Below are 18945 nucleotides of genomic sequence, written 5' to 3'. Positions count from 1 at the left end.
CCAAGTCCTGGGTCATCTTGACCTTTTCTCTAAGTACGTATTTTCTCTCTTTCACACAAAACAGTCAAGTATACACTGATATCAGTGTATACTTGAGCAGTTAGTTCGTTCACTTCTGGTTTGTGACTGAAATTCTCCAGGTTTCTCTTATGGACCATCAGTGCATAAGCAAGTTACCAAACTGTAGTGTCGTCAATGTAACCGTCATGCCTCTTTGAAGGTACTGGTGCTGGGCATCTGGAGACAGCTGTGAGCCACTGAGGACTTGCTGTTTAAACCCTCAGATCTGTTCAGTAGATGTTTGGTGCTCACAAAGTATTCAGACATCTACCCTGTGCACTCTGGCAGTTTGTATACATCTGTGCACCAAGAGACACTATCCTTAGCATGAAGACAAGGCACATCGTCTTACAGTACATACAGAGACATTCCAAAGACAGGAGAAATATTCTAAGGTACAAAATGGATGCCAGACTTCTCTGTCAGTTTGTGGTTTTCACCTCTGCACATTCGTTTCTCGAGGCAATCAAATCTGGACTGATGGTAGTTCAGAGGACACAGTCTTTGGTACCACCTCTACCCAGGGCTGCCAGGTTGGGCTGGCTGTGACAGTTGAACTGGGCTTTCTTTGGCTGTGATCTCAGATGCTTGTCTGGTTACTTGTAACTCCCTCTCATCTCACTTGCTGAAGCAATTCGGGGATTAGGAGTCTCTTGCTAGTGAAAATAGCTGGTTTGTCTAGACTGGGAGGGGAAACTCATTTGGTATTTAGAGTAAGCAGGGTGATAATGGCCCTCATCTATATGTGAGAGCTAACTAACACCAGGTTTCCTTTGGTGTTACCTGCTTCTGTCGTTTTCAAGTGATCTCAAGTGATCCCTTTTCAAGTGATCTCAAGTGATTGTCTCACAGAATACTTGCTCTGCTGTTAGTTCCTTTACGTGGAGAAAACAACATCTATGATTTCATCCAGCCATCTTTGTTGCGTGGTTTTGTTCACGGTCTGCTTTCATTACAAACCTGATACGGTGTCACATCCACTTGTAATCGATGTCTGGTAATTAGCTTGTAGCAGGTTAGGATGGCCCAAGATGATACCCTTTCTCCCTGTCTGTTTTCTGAGTTTCGTGAAGTAGTTTCTTACCATCATAGCTTGGAAAATCTATAATCAATTCTGGTTTCTGAGAAACAAGATTCCAGCAGCCAGGTACTGCGTTTCTTGAACAATAAGTTAGAGGAAAGAGCGTTTTGCTTTGAGTTACTTGGCTGTGTGTTGGGCACACATGGACTTACTAATGAATATTGTTGTTTCTTCCAATTCCTAACTGTCTTTAGCCTTTAGTACAGCAAATGAGCTGCAATCGCTTATCAGTCCTATGAAAACTTGCTCTGCTTAGACGCAGTGAAGGTATAAAAAGGGGTGCTTTTTTGATCTAATTTTTCACTCCTCTTACACATACGGTTTCTCTTACACCAACTATTATTGTTGGTGTCTTGGTTCAGGTTACAGTATTGACTCTGCCACTTGAAGATGCAGGAATCCTTTTTCTGAAATACTTGGATGATCCAGAGCTCTGTCAATAAACGGTTCTTGAGGGTTCCTTTCCAGACCTGCTGTTCACATACTGACAGCTAGCATGTTGATGAGTTCAGTGAACAAGTAGGGGAAGCACTTTCTTATCAACCCTTCATAAGAAAAATACGTTTATTCTTGTGGTGAGCGTCTGTCTTAGGGAACCACACTAGCTTTCCATGTTCTAGGTCATTAGACTAGGTACTTAAGACTCCTCGAATAAAAATGTTGAAGAGCTCCTGCTGCAATCAGTTTTCAAGTTTGTATTCCAGTTGGTGTTACGAGTCTTGGGTATATAAATATTTGTTTCTGAAACATGGATGGATGGCATTTGGCTGTAGGGTTTCAGTTTGTTGCAAGGTCAGCATGTTTCAGTACAGTGGTAATTTTCCTTTGTCTTGAAATTTCTTCAGATTTTCATTTGTACGTGTCTTCCAATTAGCAGTTTATCAGTTTGCCGTGACCAGTATTACTTTTCTAAGAGTTAATTGTTTTTAAAGAACTACGACTGTAAATATGAAGTAGTTCGTGTGCTCCTGTCAGCATGATGTCACCGTTAACTAGATATGGTTCCTTGTAGCTGGTAACTACAAGCAGCTAGGCAGAAGATAGTAGCATAGTGTACTCTAAGCTTGTAAGTATAGACATCTTTTACATGCCTTTCAAGAAGGGCAAAGTAGTGATGAAATCAACTCCAAATTAATTTTATCAAGTTATTTCAGATTGGCTAATTGGTTCAAGGAACACTTTGTTGTCCTCCCCCAGCAGGGTTTGACACTGTAAGAGGAAGGGGCAGCATGCTTGGAACATGTACAGAGCTGTTCTTGGCTTCCTCCTCTAGTCCAAGCCATTTGTTATTTGGCTCTTTTCAGCTTCTGAGCCCGAGCTACCGCAGAGTGGTCAAAATGGTTCAGAGAGTGTATATGCAGCAGTGAGCAGCTACTTGGACTGCTGAGTCTCTTCCCTTTAACAGGCTGTCACAAGTGGTATTGTCGCTCTTTCAGAAAAGTCTAAACAGGATGGAGTAACTCATCAACTTCCATTGTATGTTCTGTGTTTGTGGTGTTTCAGATCCTAAATTCAGGAGACTGATACTTCAGTGGCATTTCTTGAATGCAGACAAAATTCCTTAAGCTTCTCATCTGAGGAGAGCACTACCCCAGGAGTCATCTCTGCGGGGAAGGCAGTGCTGCTGGTCTAGCTTTTCACTTAACTGTTTACCCCGTGGTGAAGTTACTGTCAGTGGGGACCTGTAACCTGGGGGTTGTTTTTTGTTGATTTTTTTCTTTTATTTCTTGTGTTACCAGCTTACTGGCTTTATAATAATGTTAGTGTGTGGGTCATGCCTATTTCGGTCCTTATCCTTCTTACAGAATTTTTGAGGAGGCAAAAAGAGTATGTTAGGTTCTCCTCAGTTAATAAACATTCAAAAGTGCTTGAAGTCTGTGTATACCTACATGTGGGACCTGTATTGACTGTGACATAGAATCACTGTGGGTTTACACCCACAGCCAAGTTGCAGCCCATCAGTTGGTTATGGTGATTGCTAGTGTGCACAAGTCTTACTTGGACTTGCATAAAGCACTTTGGGGTTGAATTTGAACCAAACTATCTGTTGTAAGGAAAGTTCATGCACATGGATAACTTATGGACCAGTTGAATTGTGACAGACTGAGCAAATACAGAAGGTTCAATAATTCTTATTCTGCTAAGCAGTTCCCAAAATGACTGATTATGAGATCAGAATGTTGAGTAAACTAGTTAATGAAAGAAAATGTGTTGCTGCTTATAGTGGCTGTTGACTAAAAGGTTGCTTTAAAAAAACTGATGAATTCTTTTTTTTTTTTTGAAGTATGTATAGAAAATATGATTCGACTAGAATAAAAGCAGAAGAAGAAGTCTTTTCAAGTAAGAGATGCTTAGAATGGTTCTATGAATATGCAGGTAAGGGTGAAATGCAAATTTCCCAATAACAGTTTAATATACATTGGAATATGAAAATTGCATTAACTGATCTTTTCCAAGACTAAATACGGAGACTTTTTTGTAAAAGATTTAAAGAAGCTTTTCTTATGTTTTGCATAGCATGAAGTTGAAGAGTTCAAGGGGTAATTTTGTCTTTGTCTCTGTTCTATAAAAAGAATGGAGGAGGTGTGTATCTTGAAATACTTTAGAATATGAATACTATTCCAATTTGTCCAAAATGTTGTTACCTCTCTGGCTTTAGAGGTCATACCAGCTACCATGATAGCACTGAGAGTGCAGAAATAAGCTTTAGGGGAAGGTATGTCTGAAAATTCAAAAATAACTAACTAAATAAAAGGTAGGGAAAAAGGTAAAATTAGTTATGTTGCTGCCAAATGTGGTTCTAGTTTCCAGCATAGAAACAAATAAATTCAAGTATTCCGTAAGAGTCTTGTCTTTGAGTATTTTTCCATTACAGAGTATATGGGAGGTTGACTAAATCATTGCCCTTGTGTATGAGAACTTCCTTTACATGTTGCTTTAGGATTATTAATTATCATCTATGGTCACGAGATAATCCTTTGACAGTAAAATCATGGGGCATCGTTCGTTTTCATTTTTTCTACACGTGCTTTTGTGAAGGGGAGGACTTGACGTATGGGGAAAAATAATCTCATGACTCTAAAGAAGACCCAAAAGAAATGAAATAGGTGGTTGACAAAGGAAACGAGGCCATCTTGCAGTTTTCTGATGTTGTTTTGGATAACGTTGCTCACTGTTTGTTCTGTTTTGTCTCCTGCTTACATGTAATGAAGATTGACTTAATTTGATGTAATAAAATCATTTTTCTCTTCTAATAAAATTATATACACTAAATTAATTAGTTTGAGATCTCACTTGTCTGTTGCAGTCTGTGAGAGGGGATTCAGACAAATTCAAGCCAAATTTAACCTGTTAGATTCTGCGCCTTTCTGACCAGCTTGATTTATTTTTTTTACTCTAGCAACAGGGATAACTCATTTTTGTCAAGACTTTGGTGGAGAGAAGGGATGAAAGGAAGGCTGTGTATGAAAGAACTTTTGGTTTTCCATTGGCTGCATACACCAAGATAAAACAGAGACAAGTGGAGAGTATGATCTTGTTTACTGTATTGAATAACATTGTAAAAAATGAAACTTCAAATAATAATCTCTTTTGTGCTCTTGCTTTAAAGTCTTTTCCTTTATGTATGCAGACAGTTGACACTGCATTTGTTTTTTCTTTTTCCCTGGTGTGTCTTTACATTACAGAATGAGTGTTTTTTTTAAAGGTTCTTGTGTGCACTCAAGTGTGAGTGGGAGGATGTCATAGGAAGATGGGAAGAGATTTTTAAACCTTGTTATTTCTAGAATAATGGGTCACCTAATAATAAAGCATAGACTGATATTTCCTCTATTAAACCTCTTGCTTGCGTATTTGGTCTTTACATTGGATGAAAGTAAGGATTTCTGCCTCTGTTTTTTTCAAAATGACCCCTTTTTAATGGGAATAAAATAATTTAACAAAATAGTTCAAATACTCATCATGCTTCAAAAAAACACAACTGCACAATGCAATTAAGGCCTGTACATTTCTGTCAACAGCATAGGGGAGAAGCTATGAATATCTTGACTTTATAGCATCTGTTCTAATGGTAGTACATTTTAATAAAATTTGGTTTTGAACTGTTTTTCATTTAAAGTCAGCTAAGAAATAGCTGCGTGTAATTCATATCTTCCTTTCCCATGCAGTTATTAAAATTCATATAATGTGCAGCCATGTTGTTATTGTCATACGAATAAACAGGAGCATGAAATTTTTATTTCAGGGTCTTTTTTGTAAATGGCATTTTATAAAGATAGAGTATAAATGAGATAATAAGGAATAAGGTTCTGGGAATGTCAGTCTCATGTATCATATATCTAAACATTCTGATGTGATATGATTTTATGGTATCAGTAAAGATTCAAGCTGAGAAATGAGTTTCAATAATCATTGTTTGCTCATTTAACCATGCTAATATTACTTGGATGTTCTGCTAGTCTTAAGTGCATTCTTAAAGATCTTACTCGTTGACTCTTTCAAGATTGTCTCAATAACTGGATAGAATAAAGGATGCTTGCAAGAGTGAAAAGTTGTTCTCTATTTTTTTCTGTATTTGTTTGCAAAGGTGAGGTAAAGATATAAGTGTATCCAAGTCTGATAGTAAGTGAGGAAATACTGCATGTCAAAACAAAACAAACTAAAGTGTATGGAAGTTCATGTTGTACTGTGTGATTACATTTCTCTTGTGCTCTACAGATCAGTCCATTTTAATTTTCAGAGATATGTAAAATGTATTTTGTTTGCAGGCACTGATGACATTGTAGGGCCTGAAGGTATGGAGAAATTTTGTGAAGACATTGGAGTAGAACCAGAAAATGTAAGTTAAGGCATCTTTTGAATGGAGCTTGGTGTGTTACAATATAGATGAACCCGTCTATAGTTACGTTAATTTTCCATCAAAAATTACAAATGGGAATTTTGGAGGAAAAAAAAAAACCACAGAGGTTTAAATACACTTTTGGAACCTTTATTCTAAACCCAAAGCGCTTAACTTGGCTAAAAACCCATTTTGGCTTTGCTGTAACCCCTTCTCTTTCTTTTCCCCGCTTCCCTCCCATCACAAGAAAGAAATGAAAAAATACAAAACTAAAGAAAAGGTGATGGTGTCTTTTCTAAGACAACACTGGAATTTTAATGTAACAGCTACAAACTAGTTTTTTTCTAGGAGAGAAGGGGATTTCAAATATTGTAAGCAATGTTAGCACTCCCATTATGCCATATCAAAACCCAAATAAAGAGAATATCACAGAATCGTCTAGGTTGGAAGAGACCTCCAAGATCACCCAGTCTCACCTCTGACCTAACACTAACAAGTATACGTTTCCCAATTTATGTATACAATATATGTTTCTCTTAGTTTTTCTTATGTGTATATATATTCCTCTTATTTTTTTAATGTCAAATGTAACTTGTCTCAAATCAGTGCTTAGATTTTGTAGAAGTTTTGTAGCTTCTACACCATCTCATATTCTTCATGGCTGCAATGAACAGTATATTACTACAGTGGCATTTTATGAATGCTGCCTTGAAGAAGTAAGGTGGCTACTGGTAACCTGATTGATATTGCCTATCTTTGTGCTGCTGTCATTTTGTTTGAATTATGTCTAAGTTTGTGGTATTTAAATTATTTAACTTATTTAACTTTAAAGCAGTTGCTCATTAGCAAAGTCCTGAAAATATTGGTTATATTAATAAATATTTGTAGCCTACTAAACAGTAACTGTTTGAAAAATGTCTGGATGTTTCTGTTAATATTCTTCATTCTTCTTTTTTTTTTTCCTCTTAAACAGGTTGTTATGCTTGTATTAGCATGGAAGTTGGATGCACAAAACATGGGCTACTTTACATTACAAGAATGGTTAAAAGGAATGACATCGCTACAGTAAGTGCTTTGAAAAACCTCTGAGTTTTTTTAATAGTAAATGTAAATAGTAAATTTTTTTATAAAAAATACGCCTTGATGTTTTTAATCATAAAACTTAGAGCAGATCAGAAGGAATATGTATTTCCTACTGCTTATGGTTATTCAGAGACAGCTTGAAACCTGACAGCTGCATGTTAAATAGGTTTAAAACATGTACAGTCTCAAGAAAACAAATGTCATGAGGTACATTGTTTTTATCTCCAACTGCATCTGTCTTTGTCACTGGATTTATGTATTTCACTTTCTAACCTTTACTGTCATCGCATATGAATTAGATATTGATATGTTGTTAGATTATGTGCAGTTTAAAATGTTAAATAGTGCAAACCCTTTTTGTGAATGGATTTTCGTTTTCTTTTCTACAGTTGAGAGCTTTATGGCGTACTTAACATAAAAGTAGTTGAATAACCATGTTTCATAGAGTGTGGGGAAACGACTTACCTTACAAAGCAGAATCACTAAAACTGTGTATAAGTTCTGTAGTTTTGCTGAAGCTATAGAAGTATAGTTTCCCTTCTGTGGTTTGCTGGTGGATTGCTTTGTGTAGACAAGATCTGGGTTTAATCTATTGGAGAGTGTATTTTCTGCAAACCCAAACAACTTTTTATCAGAGTAGCAGCATAAGACTGATCCTTTATCTAAATCCATTTCATGTTGTGGGTTAAATCAAGGCATCTTATGCATATAAACTCGTGCCTTCGTGTTTTGTAGAGTTACGGGGACACATTTTACAGATTCTCTTTTAAAAACACCAGGCATTTGTATAAGAATGTACACTGTAAATTCACTCTTTTTTTTTTTGTAGATGTGATACTACAGAAAAACTGAGAAATTCTCTGGATTACTTGAGATCTTTATTAAATGAGCCTACCAATTTTAAACTTATTTATAGATACGCATTTGACTTTGCACGGGTGAGTACTGCAGAAGGCCATCATCTTAACTGAAACTTTGGTTTCATGGGTAATGTTTAAGAGACCATAGACCTCTAAGTATGTTTCTCTTAACATTAAATTTATTCTCTTTTAACAAATGGAAATGTTCATGTTCTTTAAAAAAAAAAAAAAGTGTATGCAAATTGACAGAATTGGAAAGGAAAAGTATAGGATGTTTGTTTTAGTGTTTAGGCATATTTTGTTATCTTTCTGCTTCAAATGAGAAAAAATAATTTAAGCCTTATTCTGTTGAACTTACTTCCACTGGCTTACCCTATTTTTTTAATTGTTTGATATTTGTGAGCATAGATGTATTTAAAATGACGAAGCACTTAAGGCATTTCTGCAAGTGGTAAAAATAATATAAGGTTATAATATAAATACTGGTTTAGAAAATTGTTTGAAGGCCATTAATGATGTTCTCAGCATTTATGGAACAATATCCTAATACCAGCCTCTCTGCTGAGGTAACATAAGAAAAAGTAGTAAGAAAAATTTGAAATGCTAGCAATTCTGATAGTTAAGTCTCTCATAAATAACTCACACTGGTATATCATTGCTTCCTGCATTTCAACATGGAGAATTTTGTGGTAGTTCGCTTTTAACTAAGCTGGATATGAGAATGTATGGAGTTAGTATGTGAGAAGCAAAAGACATATCAACATCTTAATACCTCCTTTGCTGTGTACTTAACCCCAGCAGGCAGCTAAACACCACACAGCTGCTTACTTCCTTCTCACCCTCTTATAGTGGGACAGGGGAAAGAAAGAGTAAAAGCAAAAAAAAAAAAGTATCTGTGGGCTGAGATAAATGTTCATTAAGCAAGGGAGAAGTGAAAGAAGAGAAAGAAAAAACAAGTGATGCAAAGGCAATTGCTTACCGCCTCCCACAGGTAAAACAATGTCTAGCCAGTTCTGGAGCAAAAGATGGCTAACTTCCCTAAACTTGTTCCTCTCTCTTTTATTCCTGAGTACGTTGTTATAGGGCATGGAATATCTTTGCTTGGTTTGGGTCATCTATCTGGTTGCATCCCCTCCTAACATCCAGGACAGCTACAGTCTGTTTACTGGGAGGGCAGAGAGAAGCAGAGAAGGCCTTGATGTTGTGCAAACACAATTTAGCACTAACTAAAACATTGCTGTGTTATCAGCTTTGTTTTGGTCACAGATGTGGAACAGCACCAGAGAAGCTGCTGTGAAGAAAACTAATTCCATCCTAGCTAGACCCAGTACACCGTGTGAAGGTTTCTACTGATTCTGCTGAAAGTAAAAATGCAAAGGCTAGAAATACCTAACATTGATAAAGAAGTTCAAGATATTGATGAAATATTTTGAACTGATTAAAAAAAAAATCTTACTAATAGCAAATCTGAATCAGCTGGTGGTCCATCAAAAATAAATGAAGAAACTTTAAAGGACAGTGGGTAGGGAATTCTCAAGAGGTTCCAAATTGATTTGACAAACATAGGTCTTAAGAAGGAATTTTAAACAGAGACAGATGCTGTGATACCATTTGAAAGAAAAACAAAACAAAACGAAAAAAACCACAATTGCAGAACTGCAAGTTGAAGTTGTATCAACAGTGGAGTTGTTGAACCTATCTAAGACTAATAGAATTATCAAACTTCTAATGGTACGGAGGCAAGGGAAGTCTATATAGGTAGTGGCTTCCTGTGTAAACAGAAATGAATACTAACACAGATTATATTTATCTGGATGCAGCAGATGAATTTGAACATGATTTTTTTATCAGAATAATGGAATGGTTGAAAGAAAAAGCTGATGGGAGCAACTTTGGTTTTGACTGAGATTTGTATAGTTTCCATCAGAGAGGTAGTCATTGCAGGGAGGTGCGAAGTGGCAAAAAAGTTTTCAAAACTTCCCAAGTTTTAAGAGTTTTTGAGAGTGTCTGTTACGATTTGGTATTTTAGAGTTGATCAATTAAAAATAAGCATCATCTAGGTTTGATCTGGCATGCACAGTTTTAAGTCAACATTAATTGGACTTGAATTAATTTGAGATACCATGTGTAGGTATTAAGCACAAACACATTCCTTGCTTTGTTTACCACAGTTACTGTTAAGTTTGAGAACATACAGAGGCAGGTGTTTCATGGCTTGGTGTTTTATCCAAAATATTTGGGGGGAAAAAAGATCTTGAAAAGACTAGCAGTACTGTAAAACAAGTACTGAAATTTATCAGAGCTTATCAGTATTTTCTCTACTGTATCCAAGAAAGATTACAAGTATCTGGAATGTATGTTAATAATGAAAAATATCATGGCCAAAGTAAAGGCAATGGGGGCTGATTTCATTAATACTTGTGTGTGTGGGAAGAATTAAAGTATATAAGTAGTACTGAAAATAAGATGCATGCTCACAGCAGTGTGATTTCTACTTAAAGATGTTGGTGACAGAGGTAAGGTGTAAACTGACTTTGGAAAGAGGATTAGTTTTTAGAACTATTTGACATTGGAAATAAGTGAAAGGCTTGTATCATGCTAATACAAAGATGCCTCTGCAGGTTTGTCTTTCAGCATTATTACTAATCAAAAAGCTTTGTCCATCCTAGAATTTACTTTATTCCTCTAGGTCAGATTGAGTGAAGTCTCTCTTATATTTAATGATGAGAACGTAAAACAGTTTGTGGTGTTTTTGCCGGCCTCCCCACTTCCCTTCCAGAATGAATCTGCATTAAATTCTGTCTATACAATTTTAGAAGTGAGGTGTGTTTTGAATGGTTTCAAGAAGATAGAATAATCTTGCTGTTAAGACAATAAGTTGTCAGAGAACTGGGATCTTGCTTTACCACATCCTTCGTGTGTGATGAAGACAATTATGTTTTGAGATATTTTTAAAAATAAAAACACAAAAAACCCTGTGTATTTTGTTAAATGTAGACACGTTACTGCACTTCCAGAGGTGAAGCACAGGGCTGAATTCTCTTTGTCTTATGTAGCTGTCTTGCGCTGTTTTATTAGGCACTCCTTATATCCCTGCTTTTTCTGAAGATAGACATTCCTGTTTGCAATCATGAGTGCAAAAGATATCAAGGTCAACAGTAGCCCAAACAGATTTTTTTTTCCTTTGTGACTTCCTTTCTGAATTTGTAGCTTAATGCTATAAACAAGATATAAAAGGGTGGTTTGTTATGTCCAATCTGTCATAAAAATTTAATTTCAAGGCAACAATTGTAGATGGTTAAACTACTTGAAGTAATGAAATAGACTCTTAGGTTTATGTACGTGTTGCTTTTGAGATGTGCAGAAGTCATGTTATCAAATAAACTAACTATCCCACTGATCAGATGTAATGAATCTGCTAGGTACAGATTCTTCTTCTTTAGAAGACAAACTAACCAAACAAACCGAAACCCCACAAAAGCAGCAACAATCAACAAAAATCTCCTGTCTCCACAAGCCATAACATACCACTGTGATGCTGACATAAAACTGGGTTAGTTCTGAGATGAGTCTGCATGTGCTAGGTGTTAAGATATTGTGTTCCCTCCACTTGTGATCGGTAGAAGAGCAGAACAAAGAACCTCCTCTGGTCACTCTCACGTAGTGTTATCTGGTAGCTGGTTAGCTATCTTCTTTTGGTTCATGTAGCTTTAAGAAAACCTCAGGAAATGTGTAGTGGTACTATTTTTTAAGACACTTATGGTTATGCAGATGCATTCATGCAAATGTCGGTATGGGTGTAATGGCCATTGTTTTCTGAAGGGTCTTCAGTTGTGATCAAGAGTATATTCCTTCTCTCAATACTTTCTCAAAAAATTGTCATTGTTATAGAAAGCATCCTCTCTTTATAGCAGGCCATTAGTTGTGAGGAAGGAAGTCTTACTAGGGGGTTGCATTTTAATAAAAAACAGGGTTAGGTTTACGAATGTATGAACTGTAGTCTAGGCAGCGGGGTTAATTGAAAAGTCCCAAGATTATGCTTTTTTGTTCCTTGACTTTTTTGTCTTTTTCTGTTTGACACAGGAAAAGGACCAGCGCAGCCTAGACATAAACACTGCCAAGTGTATGTTGGGCCTTCTTTTAGGAAAAACATGGTCTCTTTTTCCAGTATTTCACCAGTTTCTAGAGGTAAGAAGGTTGAAACAGAATTACTTTTTGTCTGCCTTCTCTGACGCTATTTTAATTAGATACCGAATAAACAGCTATGATTTTTTTCTGATTTTTAAAATATACTAACTCCTCCAGTACTGCATTTGTAACTGGTTATCTTTACTTTCTTCCTGTTCCTCAAATCCCTATGCTGTTAAGGTTTATTTAATGTGGGACAAAGTATAGAATGTCTTTCATTTGCTTCTGGAGTTGCGTTCTGTTGATGCGTGGTTGTTCACTGGAAGATGTCTTAGTGGGAAACATGACGTATTCAACACTGAGTAGACTATTCGGTGTCTTTCTTAATCTTGCTTAGTTTTAGTTGATATAAATAAAAACATAATTCATCACAAGGGTTAAATTTTCTGTAAGAAAATCTGAATTCAAGGGAGATAAATATATTTCAGTAATTCACGTTTCTTGCCTTAAGCAGCAATCAAAATACAAAGTTATCAATAAGGACCAATGGTGTAATGTTCTTGAATTCAGCAGAACAATTAACCTTGACCTCAGTAATTACGATGAAGATGGAGCCTGTAAGTACTGCCATATGTTGGTGTTCAAAAATAATTTATTTCTCTGAGATAAATCATTTGGTGTCCTCTTACAAAATTTTGTAAAATGCAGTTATTTGATCTCTCTACAGGGCCAGTATTGTTGGATGAGTTTGTGGAATGGTATAAAGGAAAACAGATGACGTAGGAGTTTAACTATGCACAGCCACTCAAGAGTCACTGTTACCACAGTTATGTCAACCATTAGCCATAAACTGCTATTTGTATCAAAGTGCATGCTGCTTTTCTTGCACTGCGTTCCTTTTGCAGGGAACTTTTGATGTTTGCTATTTAACAAGCTAGCTATGCTTGCTGTGTAGCATTGTTCTCTTTGAAGGCTGCTTTGCATTTTGTATTTACACTACAGATTGGTGAACTTGCCAGCGTCTTCACTGTGATTATGTGTATATTGCTGTCTAAATTTTGTATATGTGTATAAAAAAAGCTTCAACTAGGGATTATTTCTGCAGAAATGTATTGTAAAAATAATTTTGTGGCATATTTCTAGTCATCACTTACATGTTGAAACTTTAGTTCTTTTGCTTTTCTTTTGGTCTCAAATGTAGCATTTCAGAAAATGAAATGAACAGACTGCTTGGACATAGTTACGCTGAAGAACTATTGTCAATTTTAATGTTACTGTTTGAGATGCCATTTTCTGAGGGGAGAAGACATGCTGTGACTTTCTTCACGGGAATTCGCCAAACATAACCTATTGCTTAATAGGAGTGAAACATTGGTGTCTTATAAAAAATCGTATATATATATATATAAATATTAAAACACTGTAATAGTTGTATATGCCACAGATGATTTCCATTTGAAGAAAAAAGTGACTTTTTAATGTTAAAACTGCAGTAGTCATTACAGGTACAAATGAACAAATTAAAGTACCTTTTAAAAATGGGTTTTAGACTTCTGTAAATTGCCTTTGGCATACTCCTTTTAATTTTTGGTGTACCAAGAGTGTTTGGACTGTGTTGCAATATAGTGAAATTTTAAAGTTCTAGGTAAAATTAGTGGTCTGGGGAATAGTCTGCTCACCCCTAGCACATAGGTAGTGCAGATTTTTTTTTTATTTGTAATATTAGTCTTTCCTACGGTCTCTAACTTTGTGTTTGAGTAATTAAACCTATTAGATTGAATAGTTAAAACATTACTTTTTCTTTCACGCTGGGGATTGAAATTTCCTAGCAGAATGTCCATTGCAGGCAATGGGCATGTTAAACACCAGCATTGCATGACAGTACTTTTTTCTTAGGGACCACATACATCCTATTTTACTAATTTCCTTATTTGTATAGGAGAGTTCTAGTGGTAACTCTGGAGAAGATGAACGAGTGGAATGATGTTTAATTTCTGTACTTTTCTCCCATTGTCTTTGCGTTACCATTCTTTATTAAAAAACGTTAGTGTTGATTTTTATAAATAGGTTCTTGAAGTATCCGGTGCTACTAAACTTTGAGTCCTGAGGATTTAGTGAAATGTTCCCTATTCATTCATGGAACATTTAACAAAAAAGGGCCAGTGGATGTTTTGGAACAAAGAATAACATTACTTTTCTGTAGAAATACTTGACAAGGTATTGGCTGTTTTGACAGTTCTTCAGAATGCAATCTGGGGCATTGGGGGAGAGGATGTGTCTTAGGTTGAATGTGAAATTTTCAGCTGTACTGAAGGTCCTGTTCTATTATAACTGAGTTTGGGAACAACTGTCATTAACTTGACTACTTTCAGGACAAGGTCTAGTTTAGCAAATGCTCATTCGTCTGCTGTCCTGGACTGGGAGGTTGTACCTGTGCTATGGGTGGTCAAATTCTGTTCAAATCTGTGTTTTGTTGTTGACGGTTTTTGTTTGTCAGACTAAGCTGCCAAAGACAAAAATTGTTTGTGTGTATTTGTGTATATTTGTATATACATGAATATACAATCCGTATACATATAGAAACCCCAGAATTTCAAGATGCTGATGAGAAAATACTACTTTTCCTCATGAAATATTCATGTCTGGATTTCCATGACACTAAATAAATAGCATTCTTTAAAGTTGGTAGTGGTAAAACATACATAATCATTGCTTTTTCTTGTCCTAATAAACATAACCTTAATTCCATGTTGGATGCCAGTTTGCACAGGAATTTAATTCATTGGAGTGCAGCATTTAATGTTTACAATAAGCCTCTTACTAAAACACACGTCTTATTGAGACTTCTGATGTAAATGTGTATATTACCATGGTATAACCATAGTAAATATCAGTGGAGCTGCTGGTTTAGTTTTTAAAATAATTAACTTAGAAGCAATATAACTCATAACATTAGGCTAAATTGTGTTTGCTAAAATTTTAAGTGAAATACTGGAGTTGTTCTTAAAAGTTAGGCTAGTTACTGACTCTAGAACACTGTTTAGCACAAATTGGCTTGAGTACTGCTAAAATACAAGGTTTGCCTAAAAAGGTTTGGATGGCACAAATAATTTGACTTCCAGTAAAGGAAGCAAGAGCCAAAGACACTTTTAATGTATTATTTTTATAGGTGTAATTTTCACATAACAGGGTCAACAGAAATCTCTTCAGTTAAGCAGATGTTCTTTTTCCTAGTTTGCTAATGTTTAGTGGAATACAAAATTTGACAGCGAAGTAAACAGAGGAAAAGAAAGCTCAGAAAGTATTCATGCTGTGTAAACAAACTCTTCATTTTTTTTTCCTTTGGGTAAAAGTAATTTGGAGTGATGGAAAGGAAGAATGTGTTCAGAAATGGATTAGATACTGCAGATATTATCTTCCGCTTGCAACCAAGATGAATCTGTAGTCTTCAGGTGGTTTATAACAAGTAACTTCATAAATCACAAATCCAAGCTGACAACTTACAGAGACCGAAATGGACTGAAACAGACATGTATGGCTTGATAACTGTCCCTGTGTTACTCATCCTTCTGTTTTTGCTGTTTGCTGACCGGCAAAGGAGCCTAACATTGCTAGTCTTGTATTTTGCTGAAATTCCCTCTAGTTTTTAAATAATTGTGGAAATTTAACTAAGCCACTCAATTTACCTTGTATGTAAATACAAGTTTGGTGTTTGCTTTTTTGTCTGTTACACTGTCATATAATTGGTGTCCCCCCCACCCATTTGAATAATAATATCCAAAACATCCTGATGCCTTTAACAAGATACCAAGAGGTCATTCTGGCAGAAATGCCACAAGTCTTGTGCTAATCCTTCTGGGGTAATATAACTGTACTTAACAGCAGAAACTTGATGGTCTATGTACAATCCATGCTTGGTATTGGGAAGAAATAAAGTAGAAAGCCAGTTATTCAAAGGAAAACAGCATCCAGAGACACTTTAGGTTGATAGATGACAAACATTTGGAGCTGTTTACTATTCAAATAACTCTAGAGAATATTAGTAACAGAAACATTTCACAAATTAAATTTGTGTATATTTCATTTTACAGCAAGATAATATAATTTTAAATATTAATTTTAATTCTTTTTCAAGAAATGTGAGGAGGATGGAATTTTTTGGAATTCTTTATGTATGTGAGCTTTCATCTGAAACCTGTTTAAGGTTGCCTTTAAGCCACAATAAATATTTGTGTCACCTTTGTGTGGCCTTTTCTGACATGTAGAGGACTGGAGACTTGCCCCATTTTATCACAAATACATGCATTTTATTTCATCACAAATACACTTGCACAATCAAAAGTAGTTTTAGCTCATCGTTACTGGGTTAATGTTCCTAAGTTACCTTTTTTGGAGGGCAAAAAATATGGATTTCAGTTGTGTTAGGGTTTTCCCAGATTTCTGTTGACTCTTGATCACAAGTCTAACATTGAATACTCTTGAAGTTCATGTAGACAGCTTTAAAGGTTAGCTTTTGCCCTGCTTTTAATTATAACTGCTAAAATACCTCTTTATAAGCCTTATATTTTATCCTTTCATATTGCTATAAAAGAGTGTAGAATCCAGCCACCAACTAAACAGTTGTCTGTAACTGAGACTGAAACGTGGGGTTGTTTTTTAGTATTTTTCCCCTCTGTGTGTGTGTATGTGTGTTGTCACCAAATAGTTCTCACTGACACTGCTGTTGTAGGAACAGCAGTTAACCTGTAATTGTGAATGCTTTATGTCTTAGTTACTTGGATATTACATAAGGTGTGCTAAACTGTGACTCACAGCCTACTGAAAATACTGTTACGCCATCCAGCATGAGTTCACCTGGTTGATTTTTAGGTCTTTGCTGGTGTTGATGTAAAATGGCATCTCACAAATAAACAGTATTTGTGCTGGTTTCAGAAACTGACTTCAGGTTTTTCTGTGCTCCATACTTCAGAAATTCTTTTATGTGAATGTGCCTGACCTCAGCTGGTGACCTTTATCATTTAGCAGCAGAAAACTTCTCTGGGCTGAAAAATTCCGTTAAAAGAGAATATATGCAATCACATGATCTTTATTCTCAATATTACAGCAAATCAAATATTTAAAACACTTTGGAAATGGGCATGTTTCAAATGGGATGTGTGGGTATAAAAAATATTGTAATACAAAAGTTTTCAACAAGAGGCATTCCTGCTGAAAATGACTGTTTATAAGACAAATTTTTTAAAAGCATCTTTGTTACTTGCTTATCTTGACATAGAGTTTTGACACTCTTCCTGTGACATCCTGTTAGAGAAGCCAATGAAATATGATCTGGATGAGCAGACAGTGTGGTGGGTTGAAAACTGACTGAACAGCTGGGCTGAGAGCGTAGTGATCAGTGGTGCAAAGTCTAGCTGGAGGCCAATAACTAGTGGGGTGTTCCAGGTCAGTACTGAGGTCCACTCCTGTTCAGCATCTTCATTAATGATCTGGATGATGGGGCACAATGCTACCCTCAGCAGGTCGGCTGATATACTAGATGGTCATGCTGATTTCTCCAGGGACCTGGACAAGCTGGAGAAATGGGCTGATCGGAAGTTCCTGAAGTTCAAAGAAGGGCTTTGCAAAGTCCTGCACATGGGAGGAGTAATCCCAGGAGCCATCATACTGGGAGCAGACTGGCCAGGAAGCAGCTTTGTGGGAAAGAATCTGGGGGTCCTGGTGAACGTCAAGTTGAACGTGAGCAATGCTTTTGTGGTAGAGAAGGTATCTTAGGCTGCATCAGAAGTGTTGCCAGCAGGTTGAGGGAGGTGATCCTTCTACTTCATTCAGCACAGGTGAAGCCACACCTGGAGTGCTGTGTCCCGTTCTGGGCTGGACACCCCAGAGAGACAGAGGATGAAGAGAGTTCGCTGAAAGGCCACTACGATGATGAAGGGACTGGAACACTGCTCCTATGAAGAAAAGTTGTTAGAGCTGAGGCTGCTCAGTCTGGAGAAGAAGGCTCAGCAGATGGGGGATTTCATCAGTAAGATGGGGAATTTCATCAGTATGTTCAAATACACGAAGCAAAGGTGCAAAGAGGAGGGAGCCAGTCTCCTTTCAGTGGTGCCCAGGGATGGGACGAGAGGCAGTGGGCACAAAGCGGAACACAGGAGGTTCCCTCTGAACATCAGGAAGCACTTTGTTTAGTGTACAGGTGACTGAGCACTGGCACAGGTTGCACAGAGCTTGCGGAGACTCCCTTCTTGGATATCTTCAAAAGCCCCCTGGACGTGGTTCTGGGCAACCTGCTGTGGGTGTCTCTGCTTGAGCAGGGGTTGGACCAGGCAGCCTCCAGAGGGCCCTGCCAACCTTATCTCTTCTGTGATCTTGAAGATCTGAAGCGTAAATTCCATCTTGGAAGAGAACACCAGTCTAATGGTATTTGAATGTGGTAGTATTTATATCTGAGGCTCTGTTCGTGACCTCAAATACTCGTGTTTTCCTTAGCATTTAGCAGAGTTTGTCAATTATTTGACTTGTAATGGGCTGTTGAGTTGACCTTTTCAAAGCAAAAGTGGTAATATCTGAGCAGAACAATAGAAAAGCTGCTAGCAATAAGACATGAAAATTGCTGTCTAAATGTCTCTAGTACATTCATGACTTTAGTTTTTAAAACAGCCATTAGTTAATCTTCCTACTTAATATGGAATATTGGCTGCAGAATTCCAAATCTGGTGGTGAATAGGAAGCATACTTGTAAAGCTTGACAAAGAGAATAAAGGAAGAGGCTTACACCCTGTAAGAAGGGTGTGCCCAAACTATTACCAAAACAGTCAGCTCTTTGTTCTTCATTTGAGAATTCATCCAGCATAATGCTGACTGCTTTTTTATGGGGCCTGTTCTGTGACTTCATT

General features: G+C 36.7%; 2 protein-coding genes across 23 annotated transcripts in view; both read left to right on the top strand.

The window, feature by feature from the left end:
• Positions 1–13591, top strand: part of DCUN1D4 (defective in cullin neddylation 1 domain containing 4) — a 36412-nt gene extending 22821 nt beyond the window's left edge. For 21 of the 22 annotated variants that reach the window (XM_083835428.1, XM_083835439.1, XM_083835441.1 and 18 more), the window contains 7 exons: positions 3426–3517; positions 5908–5978; positions 6952–7043; positions 7891–7999; positions 12005–12109; positions 12564–12666; positions 12777–13591. In XM_083835428.1, the coding sequence (XP_083691554.1) occupies positions 3426–3517; positions 5908–5978; positions 6952–7043; positions 7891–7999; positions 12005–12109; positions 12564–12666; positions 12777–12832 (628 nt within the window). In that variant the 3' untranslated portion in view covers positions 12833–13591. Of the gene's footprint in view, positions 1–3425; positions 3518–4557; positions 4669–5907; positions 5979–6951; positions 7044–7890; positions 8000–12004; positions 12110–12563; positions 12667–12776 lie in introns of those variants that run through there. The other variant, XM_083835442.1, reaches the window with a different exon arrangement.
• Positions 1–18945, top strand: part of RASL11B (RAS like family 11 member B) — a 290210-nt gene that overhangs the window by 22356 nt on the left and 248909 nt on the right. The gene's annotated exons all lie outside the window — the stretch shown is intronic.

The sequence above is a fragment of the Anser anser genome (assembly GCF_964211835.1).
Source record: "Anser anser genome assembly, chromosome: 4".
Lineage (NCBI taxonomy): Eukaryota > Metazoa > Chordata > Aves > Anseriformes > Anatidae > Anser > Anser anser.
Note: the sequence above shows the minus strand (reverse complement) of the source record. Positions and strands in the feature narration are given on the sequence as shown.